This window comes from Eriocheir sinensis, chromosome 57, assembly GCF_024679095.1.
Source record: "Eriocheir sinensis breed Jianghai 21 chromosome 57, ASM2467909v1, whole genome shotgun sequence".
NCBI lineage: Eukaryota > Metazoa > Arthropoda > Malacostraca > Decapoda > Varunidae > Eriocheir > Eriocheir sinensis.
In genome coordinates this window covers 6,011,010-6,022,241 of record NC_066565.1, presented here as the reverse complement: position 1 = coordinate 6,022,241, position 11,232 = coordinate 6,011,010, and the positions used below count along the sequence as shown (strand labels likewise).

General features: G+C 53.3%; 1 protein-coding gene across 1 annotated transcript; it reads right to left on the bottom strand.

Annotated features, from left to right (window-relative positions):
* Positions 1 to 3,950: 3,950 nt before the first annotated feature.
* On the bottom strand, positions 3,951 to 5,057 carry LOC126984344 (protein enabled homolog). Its single transcript, XM_050837958.1, has one exon. It carries the CDS (start codon positions 5,055 to 5,057, stop codon positions 3,951 to 3,953), a length of 1,107 nt encoding a protein of 368 aa, XP_050693915.1.
* Positions 5,058 to 11,232: the final 6,175 nt, after the last annotated feature.

Below are 11,232 nucleotides of genomic sequence, written 5' to 3'. Positions count from 1 at the left end.
GGAGTAGCGCCCTGGACCGTGGTTACGCCACAGCCGGTCCACGTGGACAACAAATGGGCGCTTCCGACCCCGTCGAATCTGGTAGGTGACGTCTGAGAGGGCTGCCACCACCGTGTACGGCCCCTCCCAGGGGCTCTGTAGCTTCGGCGAGAGCCCTCGCTTCCGGCGGGGGTTATGCAGCCACACTCTGTCACCCACGGAGCACCTCACGTCCCTCATGCGCCGGTCGTATGTCTCCTTCATGGCCTGGCCTGCCACCTTGAGCTTGCCCCGCACGCGTCGATGCACCTCAGCCCGGCTTTCCTGCAGTGCCGCTGCGAAGCCAGAGGTGACGGTGGGCAAGCTCACGTCGGGAGGCCGCTCCGTGGCCAAATCCACCGGTAGCCTGAGCTCCTGGCCGAACATGAGGCGGGCGGGTGTGTAGTCCGTTGCCTCATGCACAGCGGACCGGCACGCCATCAGCATAGCGGGCAGCTTGACGTCCCAGTCTTCTTGGCCTTCCCCGCAATACTTGGCCAGCTGTTGCGCGAGGGTCCGATTGAAGCGCTCCACCATGCCGTCAGACTGCGGGTGGAGGGGCGTCGTCCGGGTCTTGCGCACCCCCAACAACTCGCAACACTCCCGGAACACACGGGACTCAAACTCACGGCCCTGGTCAGTGTGCAGTTCCGCGGGTACTCCGAACCGAGTAAAGAACTCGTTCACTATCACGCCCGCCACGGTCTCGGCCTCGTGATTAGGGAGTGCATACGCCTCGGGCCACTTGGTGAAATAGTCCATCACCACACAGATGTACCGGTTACCCCGTGGCGTGAGAGGCAGCGGGCCGGCAATGTCCACAGCCACCCGCTCCATAGGCGCCCCCACGCAGTACGCCTGTTAACGGGGCTCGATTTCTCTTGGCGGGGCCCTTCTTTGCACTGCACACGTCACACGCTCTACACCACTCTGACACTTCACTACGCATGCCCACCCAGTAGTAGCGTTGACGCAGACGGCACAGGGTCTTTTTCTCGCCCAAGTGGCCATTGGTAACTCCGCCATGCAACTTCCTCAGAATCTCACCACACAAGGCTCGGGGCACTAACACTACCCACGAGTCACCGCCCACTCCGCTCAAGGCCACCCAGCGCTTTACTAACAAACCGCGCTCGTCCACTCGCAAAGTTTCCCACTGATCGACTAGGCATTTGGTGGCGGGGCTCTCTGCCGTCACTGCCTCCCAGCGGGGGCGCCCCCCGCCAGCCTCGATCCACTGGATGATGGGAGCGAGGTCAGAGTCCTCACGCTGTGCCTTACGCCACTTGTCATCCTCATCAGCGGCTCCCTCTAGCACCTGCAGACGGAGACACAGGGTCAGGGTCCTTCCGGGCACAGTGTGAGCAACCAGCCTCACACGGGCGTCGACTCAGACTGTCAGCGTTGCTGTGGACACGGCCCGGGCGGTGGATGATGCGGTAGTTGTACTACTCGAGACGCCCCAACCACCTCGCCAGGTGACCCTCCGGCACTGCAAGGCAGCGTGGTCGGTCCGAACAGTGAACTCAGCGCCGTACAGATAGGGGTGGAAATGCTCGAGACTCTTCACCACCGCCAGCAGCTCCTTCCTCTTCACGCAGTAGTTGCGTTCCGGCTTACTGAACTTGGCGCTGTAGTAGGCCACGACGTGCTCCCTCCCGTCCTTCACCTGTGACAGGACCGCTTCGACACCCTCTGCACTGGCGTCGGTGTCCAACAGGTAGGGGAGCTTCAGATCCGGGTAAGGCAGGACCGGTGCCTCCACCAGGGCCCTCTTCAGGGCGTCGAACGCGGCCTGGCACACCGTCCCACAGGAAGCACGCCCCTTTTCTGGTGAGCCGGTGGAGAGGGGCTGCCACGCTGGCGAAGTCCTGCACAAAGCGGCGGTAGTACGTGCACAGGCCCAGGTAGCTCCTAACTTCCGCCACGTTGGTGGGAACGGGCCACTTCTCCACCGCTGCCATCTTCTGCGGGTCGGTGCGCACGCCGTCCCGACTGACGACATGCCCCAGGAACAGCACCTCGTGCTGGAAGAGCGAGCACTTCTTGGGGCTGAGCTTGAGGTTGGCCTTTCTCAGCCGCTGTAGAACCTCCTCCAGCCGCTCCAGCTCCTCCTCGAAGGTGCTCCCGAAGACAATGACGTCGTCTTCCACTGCAGGCCGTCCAACACCCGCTCCATCAGGCGCTCGAAACCGCCAGGGGCATTGCAGAGACCAAAGGGCATGACGTTGAACTGCCACAAGCCCTGCCCGAAGGAGAAGGCGGTCTTCGGCTTGTCCTCCTCTGCCATCTCCACCTGGTGGTAACCCGACTTCAGGTCGAGTGTCGAGAACCACCTGGCCTCTACCAGCGCGTCGAGCATGTCGTCGATCCTCGGCAGGGGGTAAGAGTCCTTGACAGTCACATCATTCAGCGCCCGGTAGTCCACACAGAAGCGTTGCGTGCCGTACGTCCTTCTTCTTAACCAGGACTACCGCTGAGGACCAAGGACTGTCTGACCGCTCAACCACCCCCTGCGCCGCCAGCTCGTTGACAGTGCGCTGCATTTCCTCCCGCCTGGCTGGTGCGATACGTCGGGGCGGGGCTCTTGATGGGAGCACTGTTTTCCGTGTTGATGCTGTGCTTCACCAACCCCGTGCGACACAGATCCAAGTCACCCCTGCTGAACACGTCCGCGTACTGGGCCAGGGTGTGGCGCATCTTCTTCGTCGATCAGTGCCCCCGTCAGGTTAGCGGCGCTCCGGTGCGCCAAATCCTCCAGGAAGTCAGGCAGCGGCCCCACAACGGCCGACTCCGCGCTCACCGACGTCCCTTCTGGGCGATCCACTTCCTCACAGGTGCCCAGCTTGGCACCAGCGGTTATCTTCCGGGCCTCGTCGGAGAAGTTAGCTATACCTAACTCCTCCCACGCCCCAACGAGGCTCCGTCCGACTGCCACGCCGTCAGCCAGCCGCAGGTTTTCCGTGGGCTCCACCATGCCTTCCGCTCCACGCATCGCTCTGGACAGACGACACCGGACCCTGGCCTCCGTCCTAGGGGCAAGGTGCAGACGCTCAGCCGCGACTACCTCTGCACAGCCAACCTCCGGAAGCAAAGGCACATCTTGACCGCGCACCCTCACCAGCTTCCGTCCGAGGTCGACACAAGCCTTGCTCTGCGTCAAGTAGTCGAGGCCCAGCAGACACGGCTCGTCCAGATCGGCGACGTACACCGGCAGCCGCTCCACAGCGCTGCCCACGCCGACACGAACCTCCACTGGGCCCTTGAGCTGCACACAGTGCCCCGTGACGCAGCACAGCCTCTGTGGCGCGTCTGGGAGTCGTGTGGCGGCCAGCATGTCAGGCCGCACCAAGGTCTTCTCAGCCCCGGTGTCTACTGTCAGGCGGCATGGCTTCCCGTCCACTGAGCCCTCCACCTGCATGGCACTGGTCGTCCGGCGGCAGCTTACGCAAGTCGGAGCCCGGGTACTGACGGCTGGGATTCGGCCCCCCTCTCCAGCCTGTCCGAGTTTCCCGCCTGCACTACCTCCTTTGGCTTGGGGCACGCGCTCGAACGGTAGCCAGACTTGCCACAGTCCCTGCAGCAAGGCTGAAAGGCGTCGGAACCCAGCCGGTCAAGGGAACGTGTCCTTCGTCCCCTCGGACAACGGCTGCGTTTGTGCCCCGTCTCGCCACAGCCCCATCACAAGCCGAGAAAACCGTCCGGGCTCGCCTTCCTCGACACCTTCTTCTCCACCTTCGCCTTCCGGCCCCGGAGGTCACGACGGGGCTGGGCGGCCGCCCCTAGACCGCTGGTCGTCTTCAGGAAGGCCTCGAACTCCAAGGCCCTCGCCAGCGCCACCTGCAGGTCCCCAGGGTGCGCCTGCTTAACGTAAATCTGCAGCTGCTGGTCGTGTAGAGCGTCAACAAAGAAATCGCGGGCCAGCACCACGATCATCTCTTCCGGGGCAGCGGGATACGTACGACCTTCTGACCAGCGCTTCCACGTCCCGCGCCAGCTACGACAGTGTCTCGCCCCTCTCCCGAGTCCGCTTCTTCAGGGGAGCTCGGTACACCTCGGCCTGGTGGTGGTGACCGAAACGTCGCCGCAGGGCCTCCGCCATGCTCCCGTAAGAAGCACGTTGGGCCTCGTAGCGCTGTTGCCAACTGCAGCGCCTTCTCACCCTCGTCCCAGCCTTGGGCAGCAGCTAGCATCTCAAACTGGGCAACATAGGCCTCCCAGGCCACCTTCCCATCATACTCCGCCGGCTTGCGCCTCCCAGAACGGCGGGAAGCTGAGGGGCTGGATGGGGGAGAAGGCGGAGCACGTGGGCTGTGAGCCGGCCGGTATGGAGGAGAGGGTGGCGGTGAGGGCGGCAGAGAGGCGGGGTGAATGGGTCCGACTCCGGCGCCAACTGGACCCAAGGAGGCGGCTCCGATGGCTCCCCAACCTCCTGCGTCAGCTGCTGGCTCTGACACAACGCTGCGAGGCCCCAGGGGTCCTTGCCAGGGGCCCCACGCGGACCCCAGCCAGCCTTCCGCCACCACACGTGACGCTTCGTGTTCCTCCGCGTGCGACGTTGCCACTTCTCGCCGCTGCGTCTCCGCTTCCACCTCCTCCCTCAAGCCCTGAACCTCGCCTTTCAGAGACTGCACCTCCTCCAGCAGTTCAGACTTCACGCTGTCGCAGGCCTTGTCGGTGTACTGCTGCGTTTCCACTTTCAGGGACGAGAGACTGCTCTGGAGAACCTCGGCAAGATGGCGGGCCTGCTCACGTGCCTGCTCGTCTAGCCTTCTGGCCAGCTCGTCTGCCCTCTCGTCTGCCTTCCGAGCCTGCTCGCGTGCCCTCTCGTCTAGCCTTCTGGCCAGCTCGTCTATCTTCCTCGCCTGCTCGCGTGATCTCTCAGCATGCTCCTCACGAGCCACTGCCATTTCCTGCTTCACACCGGCCATCACGGCGGCAACGAGCAAGTCCAACTGGCTCGGCTTCACCTCACTCGCATCAGCCTCGGCCTTGCCCGCCTCCTCGTCTCCCTCACGGCGGCCATTGGGGGACGCCATGACGACACGGCGTAACTCACTGTTCACTGTTCACTAACCCCACTCCTATGACACCAAATGTTACACCACCGGCCCGCACACCACACTCCAAGCACGGGCAGGCGGTGTGCCTCAACCCCAGACCACCACACACGGGTCGCGAACACCCAGAACAGCAAGACACACCGCGCCGCCACACTCCGCAAGGCCGCCAAAACACCACGAGGGACAAGGCAGGGCAAAGAGGCTCACAGCGTAGGTTTTCCACTTTACTTAACAGCTCTAACACGTACAAACACTGGTTTACAAGGCACAGTAACTCCCAGTACTCAGAGGGGGCATGGACACTGCACAGGGCTCACAAAAGCGGGCAAGACACACACAGGAGCGGGCAGGGCACACAGGCAGCGGCGCGCACGTCTCTCGTCTCTGGAAGCTGGACTCTCCCTCTGCCCCACGGTGCCGCCGGCCGCTCCCGGCCGGGCCGCCGCGATGCACCCCACGCCACCGGCCATCACCAGCCCTCCGCGCCCCAAAATAGCACCCCACACACAAATATACATGAAATATACCCCCTGGCGTAACAATATATATATATATATATATATATATATATATATATATATATATATATATATATATATATATATATATATATATATATATATATATACAACCAATCCATTATCATCACTGTCTAGCAGACTAGCACACGAGTTGTTAGTGTCAGTAGTCTCCTGCCACGCATCACACGTGACCACACCACAGCGACCGTGCTACATATCTACTCATTTTCAAGGTCAATACAGTAGCTACACTCACTGTAAAACTCACACTTCATTTGTGGCAATGATCAGGATTTTGCCACTGTCTGACAGTGATCACTCGTCATTACAGAATATGCCACAATTCACAAAGTAGTCAGTCGCTCGTATTCACTTTATCAAAGTCTGATTCTTACCCATCACAAACCTACCAAACATGTTAGCTAATTGCACCGTCCATGTGTGACACTTTCAAGCGATTGCATGTGCATGATGTGCTCAGTAATATCACACACGTCATTTTCTCCGCCATCCAGAGCAGTCAACACCACTCAACGCCATGTTACTCTGTGAACTTACTCATTTTCAAATTTAAGAGTCAAAACTTCAAAATTCATGACAAAAATCAGTCTTTGCCAATGACAGGTTTTTTTTTTCACGGTCTGACAGTGATCACAGGACACGATGATATACACAACACAATGTTTCACCCTGAAAATAGCGAAAAATACAGACCCGTCTCGGGACAGTTGGTGAGGAGGTGGTCTGGCTCCGACAGTCAACAGTACGGCAAAGCCTTCAGGCGCACAAGGAAGGAAAGAAAATAAGGAAAAGGCAGCCCAATATAGCGGTAGGCCAAGTTTTCTTGAGCTTAAGCTGTTGTCTTGCGTATTATGTAGTTTTGAAATATTATGTACTCAAACCAGACGATGAGACCATCCAGGAACTATAGGCACACATTATGTATATCAGCTTTGGGACAGCTGGATAGGAATGTTTTGAATTTTACTCTCAATTTTTAGTCCTCCCTTGAAATTGAATTTGGTTCTGTTGTCTTTCTTATTCATTCGAAATCTTAAAGGTAAACGCCTTCAAAAGCATCAATATAAAGACAGTTTAGAGATGGATGTGCAGACTGCATATTTTTGGACTTAAAAAAGGCATTCAGTAAAGTTCCAAATAAAGGATTGCTGTGGAGGCTATAGAACATAGAGGAGGAGTAGGGAGAAAAGTGACAATGGATAAGTAGGGTGGATCTCTAGCTGCTGAGCAGTGTGGATCGAGTAGTGCAACCCTGGAATGCCCTGCCGTCCCACTATAGCTGAATACCCGAGTTTAAACCTGTTTAGGTAGCGTTTCCACCAGTCCCTCGGAGACAAGCTCCTTAACTATGTGGACAACTGACCCATCTCTTTTTCCCTCCTGGTCACTCCCAATTAAAAGACTCTCTTGAATTCTGACCATGTGCAAGTAAAACTACCTGGAAGATACACTCTGCCAGCCATACTAGCCTCTCGATCCCCAGTCCAGCCTTTTGCATGCCTGGCTGGCACCATATGCTGCGGGTCAACCCCTTCGATCCATGTCCTGTCCTTGCTGGCTGGAGAGTGGATCAGTGGTGGCCCCACCAGGTAAGAGAACTGTGTATATATAAGGCTACTGGGTTCCATATCTGGCCCGTTGAGCACTACGCCAACACTGAACTGAGGTCCTGAGAACAGAATTTTCTTATTATTGTAACTTAAACTTATATAAATTGCAAGCCCACTGAGACGACAGTGTTGTGTTAAGTCAGTCGTCTTTGGAGAAATCCATCTTGTTGGTTATATAGGTTTATGCCAGACATGCAGTGTGTGTGCCTTGCTACCATGACAGCCCTCCCTATATATACTGCCTATGGAAATCATTGTGAGATTAAGCTACAATGACTGAAACAATTGTTCACCTCAGGTTCATCAGTAAAGCCCACCTAGGTCATACTTAATTGTGAGTAATGTAATTATAAGTTAATACTGGTCATTAACTGATCTGCTGGCTCTGAACCCAAACTGATTCTTGTCGAACAAAAGATGGTCATCAATAAAGCCACTTAGGGATTTAGAGGTCATACGTCCAATAAATTTGAAGGGAACCAGCAAGGGTTAGACAAATGGGTCTAATCTAAATGGTTTGTCCTGGTTCCCTTTTTATATATAGGGACCACCTGAGATGATTTCCATGACTGAGGGAGGCAGCCAGAGGATAATGATCTGTTATAATGTATGGCGAAGGGGCAGGCAAGCTCACATTCCTTAATTCAGAGGGCGCGGGTGAAGGTTGTCTGGACCCAGGGCACTGTTGGTTCTAAAAGTCACTGTAACTGCCAGGCAACATCTGCAGGTGAAAATTCGATGGTTGACAGATTGTCGTGACACATTTGGCAGGGAAATGTGTTGTCCAGGGCCAGGTCGACAAAGGCAGAGGCGAACGAATCAGCAAAACTATCAGCCATGAGCAAGAACGTAACCAGCTCAGGAAAATTTGCAAAGTTGATATATAAGGAAAATATTGATATCAAAGTTAGAGTTATCTTTGTTTATTTTTCCCTTCCATATGGTTGCCCTATGATAATATCAAGATTAAAATCAATGATATTAAAAAAAATCATTATTCGAACCTTGATTTAAATCAGCAGATGAGTTTAAGAGGAAACGTTTGGTTTAAATCATTCATTTAAAGCAAACTACTCTGTAGGGAATGGAAGGGAAGGAGGGGGAGGAGAAAGTTACGAAGGTGGAGGGGGAGGGAAAAAAGATGGAGGTAAGGAGAGAAGAGGGAAGGTAAAAGTTTGTTACTTATAGAGGAGGCGAGGATGACGGAGAGAGAGAGAGAGAGAGAGAGAGAGAGGCCCTAATCCCCTTGGTCCAGAGTCTCATCATGGCCTCACAGGAAAGAACAAAAGGACAGAAAAAAAGCTTAAGTCGTGAAGCGATCACGTGAACAGTGTGTGTGTGTGTGTGTGTGTGTGTGAGTAGTAGTAGTAGTAGTAGTAGTAGTAGTAGTAGTAATGTACTCTCAGTCCATTAACTGTACCTACATGATAGATACCCTGTGTTAACCTGGCCGTGAATATATGAGCGAATGAATTTATGGTCGTGGCTCCAAGCAGTAATAACTTACAGGCAAAGTGCACGTATCCGTCACCCTGTCCCGTGAGCCTGTGGTGGGAGGGAAGTCAGGGAACTCATCACCCCGGGAAACAGGGCAGTGTGACCTCTGGGTTACCACAGTGGACCTTACTTAAGGTGATGGGCAAAATCATTTATTTCAAGAAACTGAAAGAAAAGTATTCGTGAATGTATTTATGAATACCTCCATTACACATGCATCTATTGCTGTACTTGCATTTAAAGTCCTAGTAGGCCTATTTAACTGTACGAGTATTTGTGGCCTTAGAAACTTGAATTAATTGTATGTTCATATATTGTTATATGTAGATACAGTTTTGTTTGTATCTACATTTGGTTATTCCTGTATTTGAATACATAACTCTAGCTTGTATTCACTCCATCCCTGAGTCACACACACACGCACACACACACACACACACACACATGCTAGTGCCTCACCTTCAAGGCTTTGTGTCTTCAGCTTAACACTCACCAAGTGGCTTATGTTTGACCTTTTGTCTGGCGGTGTGTGTGTGTGTGTGTGTGTGTGTGTGTGTGTGTATTTACCTATTTGTAGTCTACAGGGCCCGAGCTAAGCTCCAATAGTCCCATCTCCATATCTACATTCATCCAGCCTTTCCTTCATTTGGTGGACACTGCTCGCCTCCACCACCTCTTCCCGCAAGCTGTTCCAGGTGTTAATACTTCTATGTGGAAAACTATACTCTTTCAAGTCACTCAAACAGGTTCCTTTATTAAGTTTCTTTCCATGTCCTCTCAGCCCCTGCGTTCTCACAGTTGAGAAGAGATCATCTCTATCCACCTCATCAAACTTATTTACCAACTTATACAGTGTGATCAGATCTCCTCTCTCCCTTCTTTGTTCCAGTGTCGTCAAGTCCATCTCCTTCAGTCTGTCTTCACAAGTGTGTGTGTGTGTGTGTGTGTGTGTGTGTGTGTGTGTGTGTGTGTGTGTGTGTGTGTGTGATCTTTCATCCCTTTCATTAGTAAACTCATGAACAGCATTATTTAGTCTGTATCTCCTCCTGCTACGACTTGCGTTGTGCTGTGCTGCCCCCGGTGCTCCTCTTGAACAAAGTCGCTGAAGACAGGGTTGATTGAAGCTTCTGGGCAGCATGTGGGTAATTTTAATTCTGTCACGAGGCGATGGCAGAAAATTGTCAGCGTGCATTGATAGGACTTCGGGCCGTATTACAAGTCCAATGCGAGAAGTTTCGGATTCCTACAGAGTTATTCATCCCGAACTCTGTAGGGACCCGAAACTTCTCGGATTGGACTTGTAATACGACCCCTAAACCGACCTTTGTAGGGACCCGAAACTTCTCGGATTGGACTTGTAATACGACCCCTAAACCGACCTTTGTAGGGACTCGAAACTTCTCGGATTGGACTTGTAATACGACCCTTGATCCTATAGGTCCACAGGCTCACCCATGCAAGGCCTTCAAGGGTTATTCTATGTTAGGTTAGGTTAGACCTTGGTCACCACGCCGGCACGCTGACCACTCGACCGCCCACCGCCTCTGCATCTCTCTCTCTCTCTCTCTCTCTCTCTCTCTCTCTCTCTCTCTCTCTCTCTCTCTCTCTCTCTGTCACTGTTTATCTATCTATCTATCACGTACGGTCAAGTAAACCAATGGATCGCGAATTGGTTGAGCAACAGACAACAAAGAGTAGTGATTGACGGATTTAACTCAGAGTGGGCGCCTGTCACTAGTGGCGTCCCTCAGGGCTCGGTCCTTGGCCCAGTGCTCTTCATTATTTACATCAACGACGTGGATGTTGCACTCAATAACCGCATTAGTAAATTTGCAGACGACACAAAGATTGGTAACTCGGTTCTCACTGACGAAGACAGGCAAAGCCTCCAAGAGGATTTGCACAAAATTTCAGCTTGGTCGGATAGATGGGAGATGCCCTTTAACGTAGACAAGTGCCAGGTCCTTCAAGTTGGAACGAGGAATAAGAAGTTCGAATACGAAATGCGCGGCGTTAAACTCAAAAGCGTTCAATGCGTTCAAGACTTGGGGGTCAAAATCGCGTCAAACCTCAAATTCTCACAGCAATGCATCGATGCAGCAAATAAAGCGAACAGAATGTTGAGCTTCATTAAAAGAAACTTTGTATTCAAGAATAAAGATGTAATACTTCCGCTCTACAACAGTTTAGTCAGACCCCACTTGGAATATGCGGTACAGTTTTGGTCCCCCCACCATGCAAAGGATATTGCTAAATTAGAAGGTGTTCAGCGTCGGGCAACGAAAATGATCCCTTCCTTGCGCAACAAATCCTACGAAGAAAGGCTTTCTACCCTTAACATGTTCTCTCTTGAGAAACGTCGCCTCCGAGGAAAATTGATCGAATGTTTTAAAATACTTAATGGTTTCACGAATGTAGACAGATCAACATAGTTTATGATCGATGACAGTCTGCGCACGAGGAACAATGGCGTAAAACTCAGATGTAGACAAGTAAATTCAG